Genomic DNA, 27598 nt, shown 5'->3' on the forward strand with positions numbered 1-27598 from the left:
ACAGTGGCGTGCTCCTTTGGCCATTATAGGTGATGCCATAAATGAATATTTGCTGATACAGAAGGATGTTAAAAAGCACACTTTTGAATAAAAGTATATGTTTATGTTTTCACAGAAAAATATCTTGAAGAGCAAATAAAAAAGATGGAATAGTTTTTCTGTGGGTGTTAGATTATATTATATAAATCTTCCTTTTTGCTATTTGCATCTTATAGTATTTCTACAAATGGACATGTGTTGCTTTTTATTAAAAGAAAAAGTTATATTGAGGTAAAAGTTTCATAATTTATTGCTGAAATTGTTCTTTATTTTTTCTTTTTCTTCTAATTAAGTAAACAGAAGCTATTCTAATTCTGAAGGTTTCGTAATACTCACCATTTGAAAAGAAACCTGTAGTCTAGTCTTTCTCTAAGGTTTATACTTTCTTGGTAGAATTTTAAAAGAGTCTGTAAGTTACTTTTTGACTATTGGATTAGATCTTCAGTTCCACTGAAATACTGGTTTTTAACTTAGATTTGTCATTTTGGAAATTACTGAATATAGCTGACTTCTGAATTTTCTAATTTAAATGTGGATTTTCTTGTCTGTGTGATGAAAATGGTAAATTATTTGCTTTATACTATTGTGCATTGCATTTTGAAATATTTTGTGACTCCAGCAGATGGAGCTAGAAGTTAATGCAACCTGCGGCAATCTGGCAATTCAGGTTTTTGTTTGTTTTTAAACTTAATACTCTGAGATAATTAGATAAACTTTAACTTCAGATATCTCTTGGGGATGGGCAGGGTATATCTTTCAAAAGGGCCATTATTGGTACTGCAACATATCTGAGTTTTTATAGTTCTACTATTGGAGCATGCAATTTTAGCTTCCTGAAGCAGAGACATTTTATTATTTTACAAATTAAAATGAAATAACATTTAATAAAACATATTGTGTCATTTGTATTTACCCTAACAGTAATTTTTAATTAGAAATGATTTATCCAAATTATAGAATATTGTTAAGGAATATTTATGTGTGTATGTCTAATGTATGTAAAATGCTGGAAACTTATTAAGCTTTGCAAAGTTGCCAAGAATATAATCACTACTTAGGAATGTGTATATTAGATGTTCTTCTCATCGTAACTTTAACTTTCTTGTATGTTGCGTATTTCATAAGTAAATTAGTTTAAACTAAGTCTGAAACCTTCACATTTACTTATTTCCATTACTAAGCTTAATAAAAAAATAATTTTTTTTTTGCATATAATGATTTAGACTTCGTAAGAAACCTGGTTACTTATGATTATCTTGTTAGGCAGGATGATAAGACTTTTAACTCTCAAATTATTTGTGTTAACTGAGCCTTTACTACAGAGGAGGCTCTAGATTACAGTATAATCTCTGTCCACAGTTGAGGTTGTCAAAACTACCAGCAGTAATATTGAGTTCCCTGGAAAAGGGGCAGTGGAGAGAAAATACAAATTAAAAAAAATTGTGTATATGTAAAAGTACAGTACATAGAAGAAGACACGTAATTTCATAACAGACTGAATTAGTTGGTATTCAGAGCTTTCCTGATAACCCTGAATCATTCTCTTCAGTTTTTCTGAAGATGTCCCTGCTGTATTATGATCTTTAGTTACTATCTTAGTTCTAAAAAAATAGGTACATCGGTTAGTCAGAGTGGATACGTTTTACTGACACGTAAGTAGTAAGCTTTTGCTGGGGACAAAGCTTCATTTTTTAACTTTTGATTTTCAGAGAAGAGTTTGAATTTGTAGGTTTCACTGTATGAAAGGGACATACGTGCCCCAAAAAGATAAATTCTGGAAGTATGTCTATTTGTAGGTCAGCAACAGCAATTTTAAAAAGTCTCCTGTTGGGCTATGAGTGATAGTTGATGGTTTCAAATTAAAAATATAAGCAAAAAAAATTTTTTTTTTCCTTGTGAGTACAGTGGACCCTTAGCATTCAGTGGTTTAATATTCATGGCTGCAGCTATTTGAGAGCGGTCTTTGAGGCTCCTTGACATGTAGTAATTTGTAATTTTGTTGAGGCTAGGATTTGAATTGTGCAATCAGTGAGGCTAGTTAATAGAGGGAGCCACTTGGCTAATGAGTGAACCTCACTCAGCATCTCCATCTCAATTCAGCTTTGTTGTTCTCCATCCTTTTCATGCATCTTATGGGGGAAGTTATGTGATATAAGAATATGTAGAATTTTGAGTTCCAAATACACTTCTTGATTTATATGGGTCTTTATATATTCCTTATAGGAAACTTAGAATATGCAGAAAAATAGGAAGAAAAAAATCATCCACAATTCTGTTACGTTCACATTGCTAACAATTTGGTGTGTTTCTTTGTAATTTATTTTCTATACCTGCTTTTTTTGATCATTGTTGCTTATATATGTATGTCATACATGTATGTCATACATGTATACATGGTTTTTGTTGTGTAATTTTTTGGTGTAATTAATGAAAATAACTCTTTAAGGAAAGGATAGAGAGACAATCTTAACTAACACACATCATTTTGTTTCCTTTATCTGGCTTGATTGCTGGTGTGCATCATGTATTTTAATTTTTTTTTGACCATTTGTATTATGCGAAGACAGGGTATAGGAGAGGCACTGACATTTGTTTAACATGTTACTATGTTACTTATCTTCATCAAAGCCCTATGAGTTAAGTTACACCCTATTTTATAGATGAGAATAAACATTCAACCACTAAGTGAAAGGTTTGTGGTTCAAACCTACCCAGGGATGCCTTGGAAGAAAGGACACAGCCTTGAAAATCCTATAGAATGCAGTTCTACTCTGCACACATGGGGTCACCATGAGTTGCAGTCAACTCTACGGCAATGGATTTAGTTTTGGGTTTTAGTATAGATGAGGAAGCTGAGCTACAGAAAGTTGAAGTCTCTTTTTCAAGGTCACATAGCTGATAAGTCATAGACTGCTATTCGTGGTCGCTTTTTCAAAAATAAAGTGCCACTCAGACATTTGTCATAAGGACTGATAAGGTCTTTGAAATCGTGAATAATGTGAATATCTTGGTTTTGTCATAGTACATTATGTACATATAGTACATTCAATTTTATTGATATTGGATTTTTTCTTAACCTTTCTATAGTTGAAACATGTTTGATGTTTTAAGAAGGCTTGAGTGTATGTATGCATGCACACACGCACACACACGCACACAAGAAAACAAATACAGAAATGTTTTACCGGCTTACAAACTGATCACAGACTGGGACAGAATTGATTAGACATCATATTCTCAGTTTAAAGATTTCCCTTAGTATCCCTTATTAAACTGTTGTGCTTTTTTGGGGCAAATAATGTTAACAAAATTCAAAGTATTGTATCTTTTTTACCTAGAATGTTCAGTGTGAGAGATCATACGGTAATGTAGTAAGAACAAGAGATACGGGTTCTAATCCTAGGTCTGTCGTTTGTAAGTTAGGGAATTTGTGGAGGATTTACTTAATCTCTCTTTTTTTTTTAAAAAGTTCATTTTATGAAAGAGTAGGACAAGGGGATGTTAACCTCACTGTGCTCCAAAATTCTTTGTTTCAGTGTTATTCTTGGTGCACTAAAACAAGAGTAAACACCTGATTATTTTGAACAAATCTTAATTTCAGATTATTACAAGCATTGTACCTTTTCTGGTTAAGTATTTTGGTGAAATTTAAAGGTTTTTGTTTTGTCCATTAGGAACAGGAAGAAAAAGTCCTTTCAATCTAAAATAATTCTTTGTATGCAGAAATATAAAACTAGTACCTGTTTGGTCCTAAATAATGGTATTTATTTCTGTGAACTGAAAATAGCAGGTATTGCATATCATAGTAAGAGCTTAGCCCAAGTGAGGCTGTGCAATTATTTCATTATTATGTTTAAAACATTCTTAGGGCAACATCTTTTATTTAGACAGCGTTTCTTAAATTTGTTGAAGAAAATAATGGAAAGAATGTTTGAAAAGGAAGATAGAAGAATAAGCTTGATGGTGTTTGTGAAGTATCCTAGAGACACATTGTAGAAATGTACAATGTAACAGTTAAATTTTAGAAATTTAGGCCAAGAGAATAAAGATAACGGACATTTCACAATAGAGAATATTCCGTCTGGTAAGAGAAAAGTAACACATAGACACTGAGATTGAGACTTTATTCAGTTGTCGAGTTTGTGTGTTGTAAGAATTAAAAAAGGGACAGGGATATCAATAAGCATCCGAGGAACTCAACTTGAAATAGAGTAGGTAACTGTAGGCTAAAAAAGATTTTTTTTTTAAGATTAAAAAATCCATTAGGATACATAGTAAAGAACAGATGTTCTCTGCTTAATGTTTTATTCCTATAGCTTTTCCTGTACTCTTTTATTGAGAACTAGGGCTCAGACATGGAGTAAGAGTGATTAAGGAAACCAAGATTCAAGTGTTAATAGAAAAGCACTGCAAATGCTAAATATAATCTGGCCAAAATGGAGCTGAAACAAGTAGATTTTCAAGAAAACCTATTCAATGAAGGATAGTAATCCCTTATAGATGGGAAACAAATGAATGAGTCCTATGACTGCTCCAGGTTGCTACCTAGACAGTTTCCAGGCTGTAGTGGAGAGAGTGGAAACCCGGATAGAACTAACTAAGTGATCTTTCTGAGTTGAGGAGAAGGAGCTGGGAGTCTAGAGAAGCTAGGGTGGCTAGAGTTCACAGGCAGAGTACTTGAAAGGAGAGAGCTTCACAGAGAAAGAGCCCCATAGATCTGCAGAGGTCTCCTGAACTAGCTTTCTATTGTTACTATAATAAATTACCATGAACTTAGCAACCTAAAAGAACACGGATTTATTGTCTTGATTTCTAGGTGTCCAGTCTGGATGGGTTCGACTGGGTCCTCACTTTTATGGGAGCACCTTGGTTTTGTTACAGTATATTAAATATTTTGTTGAATTTTTTTTTTTTTTTTAAATCATTCTGTATTGGAAAGATGTTTTTGTGCTTTAAAGAAGGCTTGGGTGTGCATGTGCGTACACATAAACAACTGAGAAAGCGAATGTAGAAATGCTTTGTTTTATCGACTTACAAACTGATCACAGGCTCAGCTAATAATTTTATTTTATACTGATTGATAGAATTAATGGGATATCATATTCTCAGTTTAAACATTTCCCTTAATAAATATTTTAGACTAATTTTATTAAACTGATGTGCTCCTTTTGGCAAAAAGACCCTTTGCTTATGGTCCCATAGGCTGAACTCAAGATGTTGGCAGGGTTGCATTCCTTACTGGAGGCTCAAGAAGGAATTTGCTTCCAAGCAAATGGTCATTGTTGCTGAATTTAGTTCCCTATGGTTGTAGGCCTGAGGCCCTCGTTTTCTTGCTAGTTGTTAGCCCTTTGCCAGTCTTTGCTCCTAGAAGTTGCCTCCCTCATTTCTCATGCTTTCCATGTGACCCACTTCAGTAAAACTGAGCATAGACGGTTCTTCTCTAATTTTTCTTTCTACTGTACTTCTCTAACTCCAGCTGGAGAAAGTTCTCTGCTTTTAAGGGCACGTGTGGTTAGATTGTACCCACCTGGATAATCCAAGTTCCTATCCTTATTACCCTATCTTAAGGGCCATAGCCTTTGCATCCGTAAAGCCTTTTTTACATAACAGACATAGCATAACACATTCACAGATTCTGGGGATTGAGATGTGGACATCCTTGGGGCTCTACTCGGCCTACTTTGAATCTGCAGCTGAATACAAAGCAGGGCACTATGACCCAAAATGAAGAGAAAATTCAGTCAATTAAAACTGACTCGCAACTGACACAAATGTTAGAATTTGTAGACATGGATATTAAAACAATCTTATAATAGTATTGCATCTTGAGACATGGAAAATATAAAATAGAACCAATTGAACTTCTAAAGAAGAAAGCTATAACACATAACGTGAATATATATTGGATGGGATTAACAGGAGGTTAGACATTACAGAAGAATGAGTGAACTTGAAGATATAACAATAGAATCTATCCAAAATGAAACACAGAAAAAAACTAACCAGAAAACTGACCAGAGCACTGGTGATGGCAGTTGGTGTTTCTGAAGGAAGGGGGTTAAGAAAAAATATTTGAAAAATTAATAGCAGAATATTCTTGAAATTTGATGAAAACCGTAAAACTACTGATGCAAGAAGCTCAAGTAGTCCTACGCACAAGAAATATGGGGAAAACTACACCAATGCTACATTGTCAAAACCAGTGATAAAGAGAAACTCTTAAAAGTATCCAGAAAAACAAGGCGTACTAAATACAGAGGAACAGTGTGCTAGGAGAAATATGTTAACGACCACAGAGTGTATCTTGTAGGAAACAATACAAGTTGGTGAATGACAGTGGAGCAGCATCTTTAAAGCACTGAAAGGGGGGAAAAAAAATAACCTGGCAATCTCATTCTATATCTACTGAAAATATTTTTTCAAATACAAAGGTAAAATAAAGACAATTTCAGATACATGAAGCTAAAAATTAATCACCAGCAGACAGCCCAAGAAATACTAAGAGAAGCCCTCACGTAGAAAGAAATTGGTACGGGATAGAGATCTGGATCTACAAAACGGAATGAAGGACACTATAAGTGGAAATTTTGTGGGTAAATATAAAAGTTTTTCCTATTTAAATGTCTTTTTAAAAGATAATTGGCTGTTTAGGTAAAAAAAATAGTAACAAGGTGTTGTGGGGTTTATCACATATGCACAAGTAAAATATATGAAAACAATAGCACAAAGGTAGGAGGAAAGAAATGGAAATATAGTGTTGTAAGGTTCTTATGCTGTATGTGAAGTGTTATATCAAAGGTAGATTGTGATAAGTTAAAGGTATATATAACCTGAAAACAAAATATGTAACAAGGATAGTTAATTAGCAAACAAAGGAAATCAAATGGAATTATTAAAAATGCTCAGTTAATCTACAGGAGCACAGAAAAAGAAGGGGAAGATAGAATAGATAGAAAACAAAGAGCGAGTTGACAGACTTAAATCTAACCATGTCAGTAATTGCCTTAAACGTAAATAATCTGAACACCCCAATTAGAAGGCAGAGATTATCAGGTTAAGTGAAAAAGAAAGACCCGTGTATGCTGCCTGAAAGAAGTCTACTTTAAAGATACAAATAGGTTAAAAGTAAAAGAAAAAAGATACGTTAATTCTAGAACCGATGGTACTAAAGGAAGAAGCCCAAGCTTCACTGAAAGGAATGGCAAAAAACAGGGCTCCAGGAATTGACAGAGTACCAACTGAGATGTTTTTAAGCAAACGGATACAGCACTGAAGATGTTCACTCATATATGTCAGGAAGTTTAGAGGACAGCTTCCTGGCCAACCAGCTGGAAGAGATCCATATTTGTGTCCAAGCCAAAGAAAGGTGATCCGACAGAATGCAGAAATTATCGAACAATATCATTAATATCACACATAAATAAAATTTTGCTCAAGATCATTCAAAAGCAGTTGCAGCAGTACAGCAACAGGGAACTGCCAGAAGTTCAAGCTGGATTCAGAATGGGACATGGAACAAGGGACATCATTGTTAGCGTCAGATGGGTCTTGGCTGAAAGCCAAGAATGCCAGAAAGATGTTTACCTGTGTTTTATTGACTGTGAAAAGGCACTTGACTGTGTGGATCATGACAAATTATGGATAATGTTGCAAAGAATGGGAATTCCAGAACAGTTAATTGTGCTCATGAGAAACCTGTACATAGATTAAGAGGCAGTCGTTTGAATAGAACAAGGGGATACTGCATAGTTTAAAATCACGAAAGGTGTGTGTCAGGGTTTTATCCTTTCACCATACTTATTCAGTCTGTATGCTGAGGAAATAATCTGAGAAGCTGGGGTATGTGAAGAAGAATGGCATCAGGATTGGAAGAACACTCATTAACAACCTGTGATAATGCCGGTGACACAACCTTGCTTGCTGAAAGTGAAGAGGACCCGAAGCGAAACAAAAACCCTCACAACTGGACCAATAAGCAACATCATGATAAACAAAGAAAAGATTGAAGTTGTCAGGGATTTCATTTTACTTGAATCCACAATTAACACCCATGGAAAAACAACATATTGCATTGAGCAGATCTGCAAAAGACCTCTTAAAATTGTTAAAAAACAAAGATGTCCCTTTGAGGACTAAGGTATGCCTGACCCAAGCTATGGTATTTTCAGTTGCCTCATATGCATGCAAAAGTTGGACAATGAATAAGGAAGACTGAAGAAGAATTGATGCCTTTGAGTTGTGGTGTTGGCGAAGAATATTGAATATACCGTGGACTGCCAGAAGAGCAAACAAATCTGTCTTGAAAGTACAGCCAGATTGCTCTTAGAAGTGAGGATGGTGAGACTTCATCTCACGTACTTTGGACATGTTATCAGGAGAGACCAGTGCCTGGAAAAGGACATCATACTTGGGATGTAGAGGGCCAACAAAAAAGAGGAAGACCCTCAAGGAGATGGACTGACACAGTGGCTACAACAAGGGCTCAGACATGGCAATGATTGTGCGGATGTCACAGAACCAGGTAGTGTTTTGTTCTGTTGTACATAGGGTCACTATGAGTTGGAATCAACTTTATGGCATCAAACAATAACAACAACATGGTAATTCTAATCAGAAGAAAGGTGGAGTGGCTATATTATTTGTAGACAAGGGCAAAAATATTACTGGGAATAAAGGAGATCATTTCATAATGATAAAGGAGTCTATCCATCTGAAGAACATGAAAATACTAAAATTTATGGACCTAATAATTTTTAATAACAGAGCTTTAAAATACATGAACCAAAACCGAGTAGAAATGAAAGGATAGTCAATTAGTAATCAGTGATAGAAACATATCTAAAAAATCCTCAAATTAACTAAATAACATGCTTCAAAATAACTCATGGGTCAAAGACAAAATCAAAAGAGAAATCTGAAAGTCCATCAAACTGTATGAAAATGAAAACAACATTTCAGAATTTTTTAGATGATGCTGAAGAAGTAGTTAGGAATCAATTTATGGCACTAAAATGCCTGTATTAGAAAAAAAGAGCAGTCCCGAATCAGTTTCCATAGCGTCCATCTTAAGAAACTAGAATCCCAAAGTAAGAAGAAAAAAGAAAATTAAAGAAGACGAGAGTGGAAGTCAATGAAATACAAAAACAGGAGAATGAACTAAATTGACGAAACTCAAGCCAGGCTGATCAGGTTAAAAAAAAAGAACCATTTAACAATAATAGGAATGAGAAAGGGGACAGCGCTACAGATTCTACATCTACTAAAAGGATAATCAGGGCATATTATGCACACCTTTATGCTAATAGATTTGACGACTTAGGGAAATGGACAAATTCCTTGAAAGCCACAAACTACCAAAACCCTCTCAAATATTGTGGGAATGTTACAAACATTCTGATAAATAAAACTCTAGGCCAAGAGGATGTCGCTGTTCTAACAAATTTTTAAGGAAGAAATAATACCAGTTCTATACAGACTTACCCAGAATGTTAACGATGAGAGAATACTTTCTCACTCATTGAGTGCAGCGTTACTGCGGGTAGCAATATCAGGCAAAGGCATTACGAGAAGACTACAGACCACATCCCGCAGGAACATAGATGCATAAATTCTAAACAGAATTTTGTTAAATCAAATATAACAATATATGAAAAGGATAATGCATCATGACCAGGTGGTGTTTATCCCAGGAATGCGAAGTTTACCTTTTGAAGAGTCAGTGTAGTGTTCCATATTCACGCACTGAAAAAGAAAACCCGTATGGTCATCGCAGTCATCGCAGTACGTGCAGGAAGAGCTTACGACAAAGTCAGCGTCTGCCCGATAAAACTGCTCAGCAAACTAGGTGTAAAAGAACTTCCTCCTCCTGATAGAGAACTTCCATGAAAAACCTGAAGGTAACATTATCCTTAATAACGAAAGGCTGATTGCTTCCCCCTAAGGTCAGTATGTCTGCCCTTAACATTTTTATTCCACTTCGTTGTGGAGATTTCTAAAAAATAAAGGACACTTAATTTGGAAAGGCAGAAGCAAAACTGTTTTATTTGCAGTTGTCATGATTATCTATGTAGAAATTCTGATGGAATCTACCAAAGTGCTACTAGAGCCAATAAGTGAATTTCGCAAGGCTGCAGGATAAATTAATATACCAACTCAATTGTACTTCTATCTAGCTATGAATAATTGGAAATTGGAATTCAGAAACCCAAACTACTTGTATATCGTATCATATATGAAATAGTTGGGGATTTGTGAGACCTGTATAATAAAAACTGTAAGACATTACTGAGAGAAATTAAACAGTACCACAATAAATGCAGGTATATATACCATGTTCATGGATTAGAGGAAAATATTAAGATATCAGTTCTCTCCCAGTTGTTCTATAGATTCAACACCATCCCAGCAGCCTTTTTTAATAGAAATTGACAAGCCGATTCTAAAATTTATACAGAAATTCAAAGGATTTAGAATAGGCACTGGGTGGTAGAACAGCCAAAGCAACTTTGAAAGAGAACAAGGTCAGAGGACTAACTAAACTACCTTACATAAAGACTGTTAGTTGCCATTTAGTCATCTCGAGCTCGCAGTAAATCCGTGTAGAACAAAATGAAACGTCACGTGGTCCTGTGCCATCTTCGTGAATGTAGGTATGCTCAAGTCCGTTGTTGTGGCCACTGTGTATTTTGAGTGCCTTCCAACATAGGGGGCTTATCTTCCAGCTGTATATTGGACAGTATTCTGTTGTGTTCCATGGGGTTTTTATTGGCTAATTTTTGGAATTAGATTGCCAGGCCTTTCTTCTATCTGTATCAGTCTGAAAGCACTGCTGAAACTTGTTCACCATGGGTGACCCTGCTGGTATTTGAAATACGGATGTCATAGCTTCCAGCATCATAGCCACACACAAGCTACGACACTACAGTGAACTGACAGACAGCTGGTAGAAAGACTATTATAATGGTACAGTGATGAAGACTGTCTGGTATTGGCATAAAAAAAACAAATAGATCAATGCAGGAAGTTCAGAAATAGATCTACACATATATGGCCGATTGACTTTTGACAAAGTTTCAAAGATAATTTAGTGGAAGAAGTGTACATATTTTCAACAGATGGTGCTGGCACAATTGGATAGCCATAGTCAAAACATGAACTTCACTCCATATATAAAATTTATAAAAATTAATATATAAATTAATACAAAAGAATTACAGACCTACCTTTGGGTCCTAAAACTATATAACTTATAGAAGATAACATAGGAGAAAGTCTTTGTGACCTTGGGCATGACCCATAAAAAATATTGATAAGTTGTACTTCATCAAAATTAAGAACTTTATTCTTTGAACGATACTTTTAAAAGAATGAAAAGGCAATCCACAGACTGGGAAAAAATATCTGCAAATCACATACCTGATAAAGGACTTGTTCCCAGAATATATAAAGAACTTGCCAAACTCAATAATAAGAAAGAAAACAACCCAATGAAACAATGAGTAACAGATATGAAGAGGCACTTCACCAAAGAATATATAAATGAGTGACGAGTAAGTATGTGAAAACATGTTAAATGTCATTTTCCATTGTTGTATGCTGTTGGGTCGATTCTGACTCATGGTGACCCTATAGGACAGAGTAGAACTGCTTCGTAAGATTTCCAAGGAGTGGCTGGTGGACTTGAACTGCTGACCTTTTGGTTAGCAGCCTGAGCTCTTAACCACCGCATCACCGGGGCTTCCATTTTCCATTAGAGAAATACAAATGAAAACATTAATGAGATACTACTGTATGCTTGTTAGAATGACTAAAATTAAAATGGCTGTCCATGCCGTGTTTCGGTGAGCGTGTGGTTGAACTCGAACACTGCTGGTGGGAATGTAAAATGGTACAGTGATTTTGGGAGACAGTTCGGCAATTAAAAAAAATGTTAAACATACATATGACCCAGCCATTCCACTCTCACGTATTTGCCCAAAAGGAAATGAAAGCATATACCCATTCATCTACTTGGACATGAATGTTTATTTGAAAAACCACAGATTGGAAGCAGTCCGCATGTCCATGTAATGGGGCGTGGATGCAGTCTAATCAGTGATACAATCTAGTCCACACAAAGAAGTGACCTATTGATTTCTGTCACAGGGTTGAAAAAAATCTCAAAATAATTGTGGTAGGTGACAGAAGCCAGACAAAAAGAGAGTACATATTATATGATAGTTTTCCATAAAATTCTAGAAAATACAATTTTATCTAAATGCAGCATCAGTGTCTGTCCAGGGATGAGGGGAGGGTGGAAGAGGCAGGAGGCAGTGACTATAAAAGGGTATGAGGAAACTTGGGTGGTGGATATATATGTTAATTATCTTGATTGCAGTAATGGTGCACTTTTGTCAAAATTTGTCAAATTATATAGTTTAAGGACGTGTAGTTTATGCCAAATATATAGCTTAATAAAGCTGTTAAAAGTAAATATTTTCTGTTATACGGTGCGATTTTCTTCATTTTATAACTGCTTCCTTACTTTGGCCCATGAGCTTTTTTTTGCAGGACGTTTCCTTGTTAACATTTATTGATACAGAATGTAATATTGTTCGTTAATGCAACTTACATTTATTGAGTCCCCAGCACTGAAATAGGCATTGTTGTTTTTACGTGCTGGCAAGTTGGTCCTGACTCACAGTGACCCTGTGTGCAACAGAACAGAACACTGTCCGGTCCTGCACCGTCTTCACAGTTGTTGCTGTGTTGAGCCCATTGTTGCAGCCACTGTGTCAGTCCATCTCGTTGAGGGTCGTCTTCTTTTCTGCTGACCGTCTGCTTTACCAAGCATAGTGTTCTTCTCCAGGAACTGGTCCCTTCTGATAACATGTCCAAAGTACATGAGACAAAGTCTCGCCATCATTGCTTCTAAGGAACCTTGTGGCTGTAATTCTTCCAAGACAGATTTGTTTGTTCTTCTGGTAGTCCACTGTATATTCAGTACTGACGAATAGAAAATGAGGAAGTGAGACAAGATACATGCCTCATGGAATTTAGATCTAGAGATTTATAGTGATAAAAATTGCAGGCATCTGTAAAGAATATGAGAAGTTTAAGAAATGATGGAATTTGTGTTGCCTAAGACATTGCAGCTTCTTACAGCAAGTGGCTTAGCCATTTACTAGCTCTGGCTAAGGATGTGTTTTAAGGCCACCTGTAAAGTGGGGACCCTGTCTTGTTAACAGGGATTCAGAGAAGTGGTCTAAAGTATCCAGAACAATGCCTGGTATGTTACTTATTTTTATAGTTTTCTGAATGGACTGTGAGATACTTAATTGGATTAGTAATTTTGTGTAAATTGAGTTTAATCCTTAACATACTAGTCTTTATCTTTTTAACATAAATGATTAAAAAATGGCATTTCTCTATTTTCCACCATACCTAAATAAAGCAACATATAACAACCAGCGTTCTCTAGCCTGTAAATTATAAGATAATAAATTATAAATAATAATTTACGATTATTTAGGATTATACCTCATATCTAAAAGTAACTTACTTGGAAACCATAAAGAAGGTAAAATCCTGTCAAACAGTTAAAACAGTGGTTAAAGACCATGCATTGAAATTTATGAACTTTACCTGAAGGGCACAACTTTGATCTGTACCCACTTAATTTTTCTGATTCTTATGAAGTTGTATCTGTGGCACCTGTGTTGTTGGTAGCTGCTGTCGAGCTGCCCCCTACTCGTGACGACCCTGTGTGTGTCAGAGTAGAGCTGTGCTCCATAGCGTTTTCAATCGCTGATTTTTTCTGAAGTAGATTGGCAGGCCTTTCTTTTGAGGCACCTCTGGGTGGACACCAACCTTCAACTTTTGGGTAGCAGCCGAGTTCTTAATTGTTTGCACCATGAAGGGGGTCATGGCACCTTTACCCATAGCCGACTTGAAATTGCAATATTGAAAATGATATTGGAGGAGAGGAGAGATTGTTGCTGGACAGAAGCAGACTGCTAGCAACAAGAAACAAGAGCCGATGCACCTGGCAGAAAGGGAGATGAAAGGAACGCCTAGAAAGTGAACATGAGAGCGCAGAAAGTATAGTGCTAATGCATACGTAATACACAGGATCTAAGAGCCCTGTAAGGAGCCCTGATGCTGCAGTGGTTAAGTGCTTGGCTGCTAACTGGAAGGTCAGTGGTTCAAACCCACCAGCTGCTCCGTGGGAGAAAGATGTGGCAGTCTGCTTCCATAAAGATTACCCAAACTGTATGGGGCAGCTCTACTCTGTCCTGTAAGGTCCATGTGAGTCAGGATCAACTTGATGGCAACGGATTTGATTTGGTTTTGGTCAACAGCCCTGTATATTAGTAGCCTCTAGTGATATAACTTAATAATAAAAGCAAAAAACATTCAGCGCTTGTCTGGGGACAGACATTATGCTAATTGTTGTACCTGCATTATCTCATTTAATACTCAACAACAGGTATAGCCACACTCATTTTTATAGATGAAGAACCTACCACTTAGCAAGATTGTCACTTAGGAGTGGCAGAAACAGAGCTTGAACCTAGGGATTACGGAGCTAAAGTTTGTGAATTCAGCCATTCTATATATTTTTCCTGATTATTAGCACAAAAAATAATTGGTTATAAATATAACCCTTTCAAGTAAAGTGTTAAAATGTCTAGCACCTTTTTTTTAAAGCGGGCAGGTGTAAAAATATTTTATGACAATTTTTATTTTAAAAAGTTCAAATTTTTTTTTTTCCTAAGATATAAGACATTGTTTTCTAAAAAATTTTGTACACCATTTAATTCCTTGGTAAATTAAGTATAAAAAATATTACAAAATTCATAAACATATAGTTTTGAATAAGAAATTGAAAATTGATTTTTTAAATTATTTAACCTCTACCAAAGGAAGTAAATCTCTCTAGGTGATCTATACATATGCTAAATTCTTTTTGTCTATTTATACCCCATGTTATTGCAGAAACGTTTTAGGGCAATTACTGAACATATATGTTAATTGGTAACCAAAGTAGTTTGGCGAGTAGTTTATCTTGGTTCACATTGAGTCTGTATATATCTAGAATGTAATCTTTATGAGGGCAGAGCCTTGTATGTTTTCTTCTTGCTTTATCTCTGGTGCTTTGAACAGTGCCAGTGAACAAAGGTGTTGAAAGAATATCAATTGCTGGTTTTCATAAACGTGGAATTATAATTTCATGCTGCTTGTTGAATTTATAGTTAGCATGATTTTAATCTTTGATTCTTGAAGATTATAGCCATTTGATGAAGATTATAGCAATTATTTTGAACATTCTTTTAAATTTTAGTGTTTTGACTGATAAAAAGTATGAGAATTTGAGTCTAATACTGTCTCGATGACATAATTAAAATGCTGTCTTTTTTCTAAATTTATTTTTGTTATTTTAGTAGTCATTTATTGTGGTTTTATTAAAGAGTGAAGAATGTGCAAAAAAGGGAAAAGGTTATGTGAGCTTGCCTGCTTCTTTTACTTTTTCCTTCCCACTTGGAACGCTTACCAAAACTTCTGTGAGGTTGTGATTTTTTAAAAAAAACCCCAGGGCTTGCAGTCAGCTCTGCCACTTGCTGCCTCTGCGACCTTGGCAAATTACATAACCTCCCTGCGCCTCTGTTGTATTGGGGCAGTCCTGTTACTTGCCTCAGAAGATTGCTGTGAAGAGTAAATGAGCTACCATAATACCTGTAAATCACTTAGAATAGTGCTTGGCACATAAGGGTTTAATAAATGCTAATTGTTATTTTTAGAGTTTTTAAGAGGCTTAAATTAAATGGGGTTATGCATGTAAGATGCTTAGGAGAGTATCTGGCATTTATTAAGTGCTCAATAAATGCTAGTGGCTCTGATTTAAATATTCAGGTGCCTGTATGTCTAAAGAGTTCGTGTCTTTGGGTCCCTGCGTATGTCATTTCTTCAGTGAATTTATTTTAGGACATGAGGAAAAACAGCTTTTATGTTGTCTTTTCCAAATAGGTAAAAGTTACAGAGTTAAAGATGCTTTACATAAATATATAATTATTTTCTGATTTTTAAGCTTAGGGCATTTGTTAGGCCTCTCCCTTCATGTCCATGTTTATTTTTTATCATTACAAAAGTGTAGCTCTTTGATTAAAATCACAATTTAGTGATTTTCTTTGAAAAGGCCTGTCAATATTTCTAACCTGTTTTTCTTTTTTTAATTATCCCTCTTTATAGGTTTGTGGAATCTTGCTTCTCTCTTTTCCAACCTTTGTTTATTTGTGTTGATGCCCTTTGCCTTTTTCTTTCTGGAATCAGAAGGTTTTGCTGGTTTGAAGAAGGTGAGTAAATTGTGTTTTGGAATTAAATTTGTTAAATGAAGAAGTGAGTATTCATATTGAACTAGAAAAAGTAGGCTTGAACAACCATTTGCGAGAAATATAAAAAGTTTAATAATGCATAATCCACTGTTAATAACAATGATATTCATAGTTTGCATATTATTTTACGTATGCACAGGGGGACATCATCTTTTAGACTTTTGAATTCTCTCATAGGATGTGCAAACTTAGTGGAGTATTCTTTTGTGGAACAGGTGAACCTGACATAATAACTGTTATTCCTCTCTTAGGGTATCTGATTTAGTTTAAGGCATAACATGAAATTCTGAAAATCTTAAAATACATCTTGATGCAAAAATTACTTCATATCCAATGTTTTCAGGATAGTAGCATCTTATAAAGTCAAACATGTTCCAATTTTGTGTTCAAACTCCCAAGATACTTAATTACTGATCTTAGGTGAATGTGGGAGGGTTAGGAGTCGAAAAACCGGGACGCTTGACAAGAGTGTCTTGGAGAAATTAATCAGGACTTTACAAGTGGTAATAACTCATTCACCGTTGAATGTAATATTTTAAACTGTAAGCAACAAAGTTGCTGTTTATAGCCTGTAGAGATCTTTGCATTGCATTTTTGAAATGTTATGCAAAGATTTGAGTACTTAATACTTTTTGAGTGAATTTTAAGCTTGACCAAATGAATTCTAGCGTTAGAGTCTAGTTAAAGAGACATTATGCCTTTTAAATTTTTGGTTCTATTTATATTTTGATATATGAAGTGAAAGTGTGCCTATATGTCTTATTATTGAATAATTCTCTAATGCCAGCTAAACAAATTGTCATGGGAAGTTATAAATTATGTGCGAATTATTATTGTTTTTTATTTTATGTAACTTCAGATTGAGTCTTCAGAAAACCATTGTTTAAAGTAACATTTTGATAACTCTCCTGATTTTAAACCTTCAGTGTAACACATTTCAAATCTATGCCTTGAGAGATGCAGCAAAAGGATCAATGAGAGTCTCTGTAGAATTTTGGAGCCATAGCTTTTTTGATGGATATTTATTTATTGAGCAAAGTTCGATCAAGCACTTACTGAGAAATGTAACTGGAACCCTTGAGTGGTGCAAACAGTTAACACGCTCAGCTGCTCACCTAAAGGTTGAAGGTTTGAGTCCACCCAGAGGCACCTTGGAAGAAAGGCCTATTGATCTACTTCCAAAAAATCAGCCACTGGAAATGCTGTGGGGCACAAAGTCCTGCTGTGACACGTGGGGTCACACTGAGTCAGCACTGACTAAACGGCCACTGGTTTCACTGCTTTTTAGAAATAGTTACTATGCTATTTTTAGAAGCTTCCTGGAAACCCAAATGTGAAGACGGCGTGGCGGGGGCTCGGACCTCCTCGGACTCCCCAGGCAGGGGGAAGAATCCTTATCAGCACTGACAGCCCAGGGCCGATTGCTGTGAGGTGGAGGGCAGACATACATACCTTTAACCTTTTCACCAGTCCTACATCAGCTGTCCCTCCCCGGGCACTCTCTACTTCTCTACTGAGTTCCATAATTTGTTGCAGTGGCCGCACAGGACTCACAAACTGTACTAAGAGTTTTGGGGCTTATTAGGGAGGGAGTAGGTTACAATGCAGGATACAGTTCTTCAATGAGGACAGCCTCTTCTCAGCCATGCCCACAAGTAGGTCTCTCTCTCGCCCTTGGCCCCTTGGCCTGGCCTCTGCCCTGCTTGGGCAAGTGTTCACAAAGCTCTTTAGCTCGGCCAATAAGTGTCTGAAAGCACCCCGCTCTGCCAGTAAACTGCGGCCTGAAGGTGCTTAGCTCTCTTGCTCCATGGCTTGGCAAACCTAGGTCTGCTGACAAGTGCTTGGAGGCACTCCACTACGCCAGGGAGCCTCACGCCTGAAGGCACTCAGCTCTCTCCTCTGTGGGTTGGCACACCCACTGTAACTGCCTTGATCCATGGGCTGGAAACCCCACTGCACCATCTCGCAGCAGTTACTTGGTTCTGCTGCCACCATTTCTCTGCTGCTTCTCGCCATCTTACGCTGTGTCCAGTGTTACAGCTCTTACTGCCTGTCTCCTGGGTCTAGGAGGTTCTCAGCACAAAAACCCTGGGTTCAAAGGATGTGCTCCACTTCTGTCTCTTCTTCTTGGTGGTAATGAGGTCCTCACTTTCTTCCTCTAGCATGGCTCATTTTAAGCCTACCGGGATGGCAAAACTGACCAATCTCCTCATTAGGGCTCCATATACCTTATTTGCATGGTCCTACCCCCACAATGGTGCCACGTACCTTATTTGCATTATTAGCAAGTTGTCTAGTCCCTTTAGTGGGCCACAAGCACCTTATTTGCATAGTCCCACCCCATCATTTGGTGGGAATTACAAGATCATGGTGAGAAAGGCCATATAAATATGATCTGTTGCAGTGTCCCAAATGAAAGCCGGGGTTCCTGCCTTCAGTGGGTGCACCAAAAGCCAAAAAACCGAACCCATTGCTGTCTAGTCGATTCCGACTCATAGCGACCGTGTAAGACAGAGCAGAACTGCCCCATAGGGTTTCCAGGGAGCGCCTGGTGGATTCAAACTGCCAGACCTTTTGGTTAGCAGCCTGAGCTCTTAACCACTACACCACCAGGGTTTCTCAGCAGATGTACAGTGGGAGAAGTTAGAGATGCCAACAAATAAGATGCAGTTTGATGAGCTTTTCTATAACAAGGTGTTATGGGAGCTAGTGAAAGCCCTGTCTTGATCTGTCTAGGGAATCCAGACGGTTTATTAACAAGAGAAGACTTGAAGGATGAGTGGGAGTTTGCTACATGAGTATGGTGGCATTGTAGGCTTTAGCAAGGGTGTGGAGTTCTGATTGAATTGCTGGAGTGGCAAGTGATTTGGTATGGCTGATGCTTGGATATATATGGAGAATGGTGAGAAGTTAGGGTCAGTTAACAACAACAACAACTACTTAATGTAAGTATATCGAGGTGAACGAACCACCACATCACTGGGGAGAGGAGTACATGCACCTTACCATGGAGAGCACCTTTGCAGAGATGTCGCTGTACCGAGGCAGGCACACACCTGGCTCTGGTAAACAGCTTCAGCAATGTCACTAAAATTGTCACGTTGATGTTTGCTTTAAATACACAAAGTTCTCCACCTGTACCTCATTGTATAATCTTACCCAATAGAACAACTTTTATTCCAGTGTTAAATATATTTAGTATCTACCTAGTTTCTACTTTTTATGAAAACGTAGTTATTAATTAGATTATTATTAAAAAAAAAAATCAGTGTGCAGTATGGACAAACTTCTTGCCTCGAATTTGGCTAAATCTGTTGGAGCAGAGTTAGCAGCCATCTCTAGAATTAAAAAAAAAAAACCAAAAAACTGATACAAAAGCCCAGTGACTTTTGTCACTTTTCTCATGGTACCCCTTATAGACTTAAGGTCAAAAGAGAGAATTCAGCTTGAGAAGGGATCCGAGAAGGTCATCAGAGATATTTAGTACCTACAGTTGTACAGAAGTTGTTCCCTCTAAATTTTTTACTTCTAGCCTCTCTATACACTATTGAAAGAATATTCTCTAAGTACATCTTTGACTATGTTAGTCTTCTGCTCAAAGTCCCTTATGTGGCACCACAGCATTTCGTGATCTCAAACGTGACTGAAGTGTTGAATAAATGTAAAGCGTAATTGATGTGACCAGTCTAGTTAATTCCCCAACAGAGCGAAGGATTGTTAAAAAGAGGGAAATAAAGTAGGAGACTAGGATGGGCACCATCTATCTTAATTGGGAATTTTGAGTAGGTAATGAATGCAAGATGTAGAAGCCAAATTAGAGAATTTGATCTTTAATGCTACTAAAGAAAGGAGGAAGATGGGGTTGTAGTTTGAAGGCTGAGTAGTAGAATAATTTTAAAGTGGGGGATCTGACAATATTGATAAGCTGAGGGGAAGGGGTCTGTAGAAGAGAGAATGAAAATACAAAGGTGAGAAAGTTTGGTTTTAGTCAGACTTGAAGATAAGGTGCGTGTTAGACCCTAGTAGAAACCTTTAGAAAGCTTTAAAATTAAGGTATTCATGGCATGTTATTTTAAAATACTCGTATTTTTCAGTTTTGAAATCAATTACGTGAAAGTTAAAAGGGTTATTAGCATTATATAGTTAAGTCTAATTATGTAAAATATATGTTTGAGTCCCCGTGTTGTGTCCTTCTATAATACAAGATCATTTGGTGTTTACCTATGCAGATTCTAAATGATAATGTTTCTTGAAATGTATGGTTCTTTGTACAGTACTATAGGTTATATTAGAATGATTAACTTTGCCTGCTTCAGTGAAGTTAATGTTATGACTGACCACAGTCATTAAAGTGTTTTAATATAGTTTGCTTGCAGATATATACATCCAAGTATATTCTTTTAAAGCTCTTTGCTCATTGGTTAAGTTTGACATTATCTAGTTTCTGGGGTGATACTAAAGAGAAGTCAGAAAACACTTCTAATTGGTAGATTAAGCACAATCATTTGGGTAATGACAAACTTGTAATATAGTTAAGTTACATTTCCTTCTTTTCCTTTGACCACCCTCCTGGTACTGTTTTACTATGTCTAAGTCTGGTGTATTCCCTAAATGGCATATGGCCCCACCATACTCCCATTGACTCCCCTGGGCAATCGATTTTAAAACAGCTCCTTGCATATTGTGCTGAGATGCGGAAATTGGCCACTAGCCATGGGCGGATGCAGGGCTTGAATTGAAAATCAAATTAAACAGAATTTTCTACTTAGTTTTTAATTAAACCACTATGTTAATTCAAACAGGACATTTAGGCCTAGGGGGTTGACTATGTCTTTTAAGGGCCTTAAATGGCCTTTCTTCTCTCTCCTTACTGTGGTGCATGTTTCTGTTTTATTAGGACCATCTCCTCTCGATTCCCTTTCTTTATAATTTTCAAGTGTAAGAGAATATGTATGGTTTTGATAACGTAACTTTTATCTTGGGACTCTTATTTTTAGAAGTTAAATCTTTATCAAATTCTGGTGAGTTCACTGTTGGCTTTGTGTATTTTTCTGAGCTCTGCATATGTTCTTGTGTGTTTGAACCTGATCCAATGCTTGTATCTTAATTTTCCAACCCTGATAAAAGGGTTGCATCTGTTGGCTGTAACTGCATCATTTTTTTATAGAAATACTTTCTTCATATTTTCTGGTACTGGGCACTGTCAGTTGTGTTCCAGAGAGTCTTGGGTTTTAGGATTAGGCTAGCAGCTCCTGACATAGTTGCTGTTCATACTACTCCTCAGACCAAGCTGCATAATTTTCTCTCCCCATTTTGCCTCAGAAAAGATCTCTAGGTTATCTAGATTAGTGTCAGAAAATGTTTTCCTATTTCATAATGAACTCTAAAGGTTCATATTATATTTTCGCATCTGACTTTGGATTAAAATGTTATGAGGTAAAGATCCAGCAACTTAATGAAAATGAAGAAAAAAATCTACCATTTGATTATTACATAAGCTTTATGACAGATTAATTAATAGACCAAAGATTTTTCTGGGAGTCAGTTTATATTGTACTCACCTTTATACCTATCTTTGATTTGAAGCCATGGCATAAAATTTAACACATAAGCGACAGCAACATCCTGACCAATTATCCAAACTATCCAGACATCCCAAAATGTTCAGAACATAACACATGGTCTGTAGGATTAAGAGGTTAACTCCTATAACTTCAAACAAAGTGCTTAATAATAAAAGCAAAAAGTACAAAATTTGAGGTAACTTCCTTTCTTAATTAGTTAGACTGACCAGGTGGACGCGAAGACTTCTGTGCTGGTGCTTGGCATGTCCATAAAGCTGAGCAACATGACAGCACGATCGAGGAGGAACAAAGATTTTTTTAATATGTTTCTATCCTGTGTCACAGTTTGAAATTGTCCTGGTTTATGTCCCTTTTGGCAAACTTACATAAAAGTGACCTTGTACTGTATTTTATGACCAGATGACTTTTCCCCCCAGTGGCTAATTTGTATCAGGCCTCCATTTTAAAGAGACACAGAAGTGAGTAGGAAGTCCAAGCCTCTTTGTCTCAGTGAGCTTTCATTGCATTCTTTCATGATTTTTGCTCGCTTTTGCCACTGATCATCCATAAATTGTTGGAAATGAGTGATTAAGGAAGTGCTGCTTAGTGTTAGTGGCACATGCGCGTATTTGGCATGGTTTTTGTGGGTGAGAGGAAATCACATAGGACAAGGAGAGCGCCCGCTGGGACCCTTTCAAGGAAATTTAACTTGGGTCATGGTTTGATCTTGGTGTTTATTACAGAAAATGGAGTCATATCTCACTAACTATTGTTATGTGTTAATTTGATTTTCCCAACACCTTCAAGAAAAAAATCATTTAGTAATTTATTAATCGAATCCTCCCACCCTCCACCTAGAAGGAGCACTAGTTTTTTTTTGTTAGAAATAGCATGGATGAGAATGATTATTTTCAAAACATTCTATTCTGATAGTGTTATACTTAACGTACGTTCCCTTAGAATTGTTATTCTTTTGTGACAATTTCAAGTGACCATTTCAAACATTGAAACTTGGCATATAGAATCTCAGAGAAACAGTTAAGTATATTTATTCCATTAAAATAATTTTTGAGTTTATAAAGATTTTGAATTAAAAATTATTTAGCTCATGAAATCACATTAATTTTGTCACTATTCTAATATAGTTGCACTTTGAGGGGAACTAAATTATAACTTGAATTACGTGATCTATTATTGTTAAGCTGCAGCAGCTTTTTAAAAGTACATTATCACTCAGTTCCTGTATACTTTTGATGGTGTGATAATTTGAAATGGACCATTGTATAGTACTTTCATCGTTCTCTCTGTATATTAAAAAAAAAAAAGAAGGAATTCCCCATCTAAGGCTAGATTTTCTCCTTATTTGCATAATAGTATAGTGACAAAAACACGAGCTTTGGCGTTCAGAAGACCTGGGTTTAAATCCTGAATCTTCTACTTGCTAACTTTTTGACATTGGGCAAATTTCTTACTGTCCACGTCTGTAAATGGGGCTAACAATACTTACCTCATTAAAAAAAAAAAACAAAACCCGTTGCCGTCAAGTGGATTCTGACTCATAGCGACCCTAAAGGACAGAGTAGAACTGCCCCATAGGGTTTCAAAGGAGCGCCTGGTGGATTCGAACTGCCGACCTTTTGGTTAACAGCTGTAGCAATTAACCACTACGTCACCAGGGTTTCCACTTACCTCTTAGAATTGCTAAAGGCTTAATTATTTCATTTAATCTGTTTGTAAAGTACCCAATCCTATGCATTAAAAGTAGCCATTTTAGGTGTTTTATATGGATCAATTATGTGAAATTTGATAATGACACATTAGGAAAATTTATGTAGGATTACATTTTATATATAATAACAAAATGGTATAAAAAATTACATTGGTATTGACATAGTCAGCTTTTAGTGTTATTTTTAAATAGGGTCTGTTTTATCTTTTAATGGTATAGTTTTAAAGAATAGGCCTTACGTTTAATAGATAACTAAACTTCAAACTTTATATGATAATTAAATTACTGACTAAAAAAAATTACTGACTAATGTCTCATAATTTAGGGCTCTGTGTTAAAATGAGAAAAAGTTTTGGTAGGGAGGAAATAAACAGTCACCAGGTTCAGATTTTAAAGTAATTATACTTCGAATTAAATTGGTTGTAACTCAAATATTCATGAAACGATTTTATAAATAATTATTGTCAATTAGAATCTCTTCCAAAAATTTTTGGGGGTATTAAAAGCTACTGTCCCTTGGTTGGAATGAACTTTATTTGAAAGTAAAATTAGATGTCAGATTTAATGCTGACTGGAAAGCTGCTTATGTAATGACAGTACCCACAAGTCTGCAGGACAGGAGCTCATCAAAGAGGCTAGAGTTTGGATTGTTAACCTCTTATATTTATTTGGCATGTAAGCCCATATTTGTCTGTAAAGTCATTTATTCAGCATGTCGCAGTGTTAATGCTCTGATCCCTATGAAATGGTTGCCAATACATCAGTAAGACTTTTACTTTACAATGCATTTATTTGACTCGTTAGTGTACCAGAAATAAAAGTTGTCTAGTCAGACACATGAAAGACAGTAGGATTGTTTGATAGTTTTGACATTAGGTAATATTTTAGGTTGAGATACATCTACTTTTCTTTAAAATATTAGGTTGTTGACAGTTATAGTATTAAAAAATTTATTGGTTTGCACACTTGCAGTTATGGAAAAGACATTTTCATCTGGAAAGACAAGGTCTCACTGTTCTAAAGTGATTGAATTTTAAGCAGCTGAATGTTAAAAAATATATAATGTAGATTCTGTTAGTGATTAAAAAATAAAATCTGCAGGCAAAAACTGAAAAAAAAAAGAATAAATCAGAATTAGATGTACTGAAATGATCAGTTTTATGGGAAATGTTCTGTTCTTTTTCTTGGAACACAGAAAGAAGACATTTTTAAGTTGTGCTAGATTTAAATATATTTACTCTTTTATATTTTGGTTGGGATTATTTGATAGTTAACATTTCTCTTTACACATTAATTAATGAGTATTGTAACTTTATAACCAGTGGATTTTTCAACAGATTCGTCAAGTGTTTTAACAGCTTTTTAAACTTTTTTTTTTTGAGGTATCAGAAAGACTTATCTGATCTTTTAATGACCTTTGTTTCCTTTTAAAGATGCCTGAATTAAGTTATATTTCTGACTTATCTTTTTAGAAGAGATATAATAAAGTTGTGGTAAGAACTTACTGCATTAGATAATTTACAAATACTTCAATGCAGTATACTGAATGAGGTTTCTCTTCTCATTTGCCGTTACCTTAGTTCAGGCTTCCTAATGTCTTACTTACATTATTTAAACCATGGTCTGACTGTTTTTTCTCTTTCCAGGCTTATTCTCCTACAAAGTAATCTCCATACTGCTTTACAGAGTTACTGTTTTCTTAAAAATACAGCTGTTTTTATAACTCAACCTCCATGAAATCTTTTGATGGTTTCTCATTGCCAATAAAATAACCTCTAAAATCCAAGCATTACGTTTTTACGACTCTCTGATAATTAGGCTCCAATCTTTTTTTTTTGTGGTACAAATATATGTAACAAAACATTTGCCATTTCAACAATTTTTACATGTATAATTCAGTGACATTAACTAAGTTTCTCATGTTGTGTAGTCATCACCACGTTTCCAAATTTTTTTTATCACTCTTAACAGAAACTCAGTGCCCTCTAGGCAACGATTCCTGTTTCCACCTGCCTCCTTCTCTTGGTAACCACTAGTAAACTTTAGTCTGTATATGTTTGCCAGTTCTAGATATTTCACACAAGTGGGACCATATAATATTTGTCGTTTTATAATTGACTGACTTCACAAAGCATGTTTTCAAGGTTCATCCATGTTGTAGCATATATCAAGACTCCATTTCTCTTTATGGCTGAGTAAAATTCCATGGTATGGATGGACCACATTTTGTTTATCTATTTATCTGTTGGCGGACACTTGGGTTGTTTCCACCCATTGGCTTTTGTGAATAGTGCTACAGTGAGTGTTGGTGTATGTGTATCTGTTTGTGTTCCTGTTGAAAATTCTTTTGGGTATGAAATAGATTTTCTAGATTATATTTTCTAAGGGGTTACGCCAAGATGTAATTCCACAGCAATGGATAAGGATTCCAATTTCATTACATCCTCACCAAAACTTGTTGTTTTCTGTTTTTCGGATCAAAGCCATCCTAAAAAAAAAAAAAAAAAAAAACCAAAACCATTGCCGTTGAGTCAATTCTGACTCATAGCAACCCTTAAAGGCAGAATAGAACTGCCCCACAGGGTTTCCAAAGAGATGCTGGTGGATTTGAACTGCCAGCCTTTTGGTTAGCAGCCGAGCTCTTAACCACTGCACCACCAGAACTCCATCCTAGCAGGGGTGAAAACATTATGGTTTTGATTTGCATTCTCCTAATGACTAAATGGAGCCCTGGTAGCACAGTGGTTAAGAGCTTAGGCTGCTAACCAAAAGGTTGGCGGTTTGAATCTACCAGCCACTCCTTGGAAACCCCATGAGACAATTCAACTTTGTACTGTAGGGTCACTATGAGTCAGAATTGACTTGATGGCATTTTTTTTTTTTTTTTGACTAAATGGCATTGTCCATCTTCTAATTTTTTTTGGCCATTTTTATGCCTTACACATATACAAAAATTAACTTGAAATAGATCGAGGACCTAAATTTAAGAACTAAAAAAACCCAGTGCCGTCGAGTCGATTCTGACTCATTGCGACCCTATAGGACAGAGTAGAACCACCCCATAGAGTTTCCTAGGAGCGCCTGGCAGATTCAAACTGCTGACCCTTTGGTTAGCAGCTGTAGCACTTAACCAACCACATGCCACCAGGGTTTCTAAAACTTAAGAACTAAAATCATAAAACTCCAAGGAGAAAACAGGGGTATAATTCTTTAGGTTTTGGGTTTGTAATTCTTTAGGATATGGTTTTTGACTGAATTCTCAGATATGACGCTAAAAGCAAGAGTAACAAAAAACAACATAGATAAATTGAACTTGATCAAAATTCAAAACTTTATCTACAAGATGAAGAGACTACCTACAGTTTGGGAGAAAAATTTTTATAGCTGTATGTCTGATAAGGATTTAATGTCCAGAATATATAAAGAACTCCTACAATTGAGCAATGAAAAGATAAACAGCCCAAACAAAAAATGAGCAAAGGACATGAACAGACTTTTTTCTCATCTGTTTTTTAAGTGACATTTTTCTCTAGCCCACCTACCTGCGTGATGCTGTGTCTATACTGAACTCCTCACGTTTACTCAGAGTATACTGTGCTCTTTGACATCTCCATGTCCTTGTACACATTGTGCTCTCTGTGGAAAAAGCCATCCCCTCACTTCCCTGCCTGGTGAAATGTATTTATTCCTAAGTGGCTCCTTGCTGGGTGACGCCTTACTGTCTTTCCAGTGGGCCTTCTCTCATTGTTACCTTCTACCTCCTCCCACAGCAGTGATTACAATTATATTATGCTTGTTTGTTGATGATGTCTTTTTCTCTTATTTACCTTGATGTTCCCGAGCATGTATACTTAGTATACTACATACAGAGTTCTTACACAGGGAAAACGAAGCAT

At 36.1% G+C, this 27598-nt stretch overlaps 1 protein-coding gene across 9 annotated transcripts in view; it reads left to right on the forward strand.

The window, feature by feature from the left end:
- Positions 1–27598, forward strand: part of LMBR1 (limb development membrane protein 1) — a 252588-nt gene that overhangs the window by 94968 nt on the left and 130022 nt on the right. For 7 of the 9 annotated variants that reach the window (XM_049862905.1, XM_049862906.1, XM_049862908.1 and 4 more), the window contains one exon: positions 16267–16370. The exons of the other annotated variants lie outside the window; for them this stretch is intronic. In XM_049862905.1, the coding sequence (XP_049718862.1) occupies positions 16267–16370 (104 nt within the window). The remainder of the gene's footprint in view (positions 1–16266; positions 16371–27598) is intronic. 9 annotated transcript variants of the gene reach the window in all.

Source organism: Elephas maximus, chromosome 20 (genome assembly GCF_024166365.1).
Source record: "Elephas maximus indicus isolate mEleMax1 chromosome 20, mEleMax1 primary haplotype, whole genome shotgun sequence".
Classification (NCBI taxonomy): domain Eukaryota; kingdom Metazoa; phylum Chordata; class Mammalia; order Proboscidea; family Elephantidae; genus Elephas; species Elephas maximus.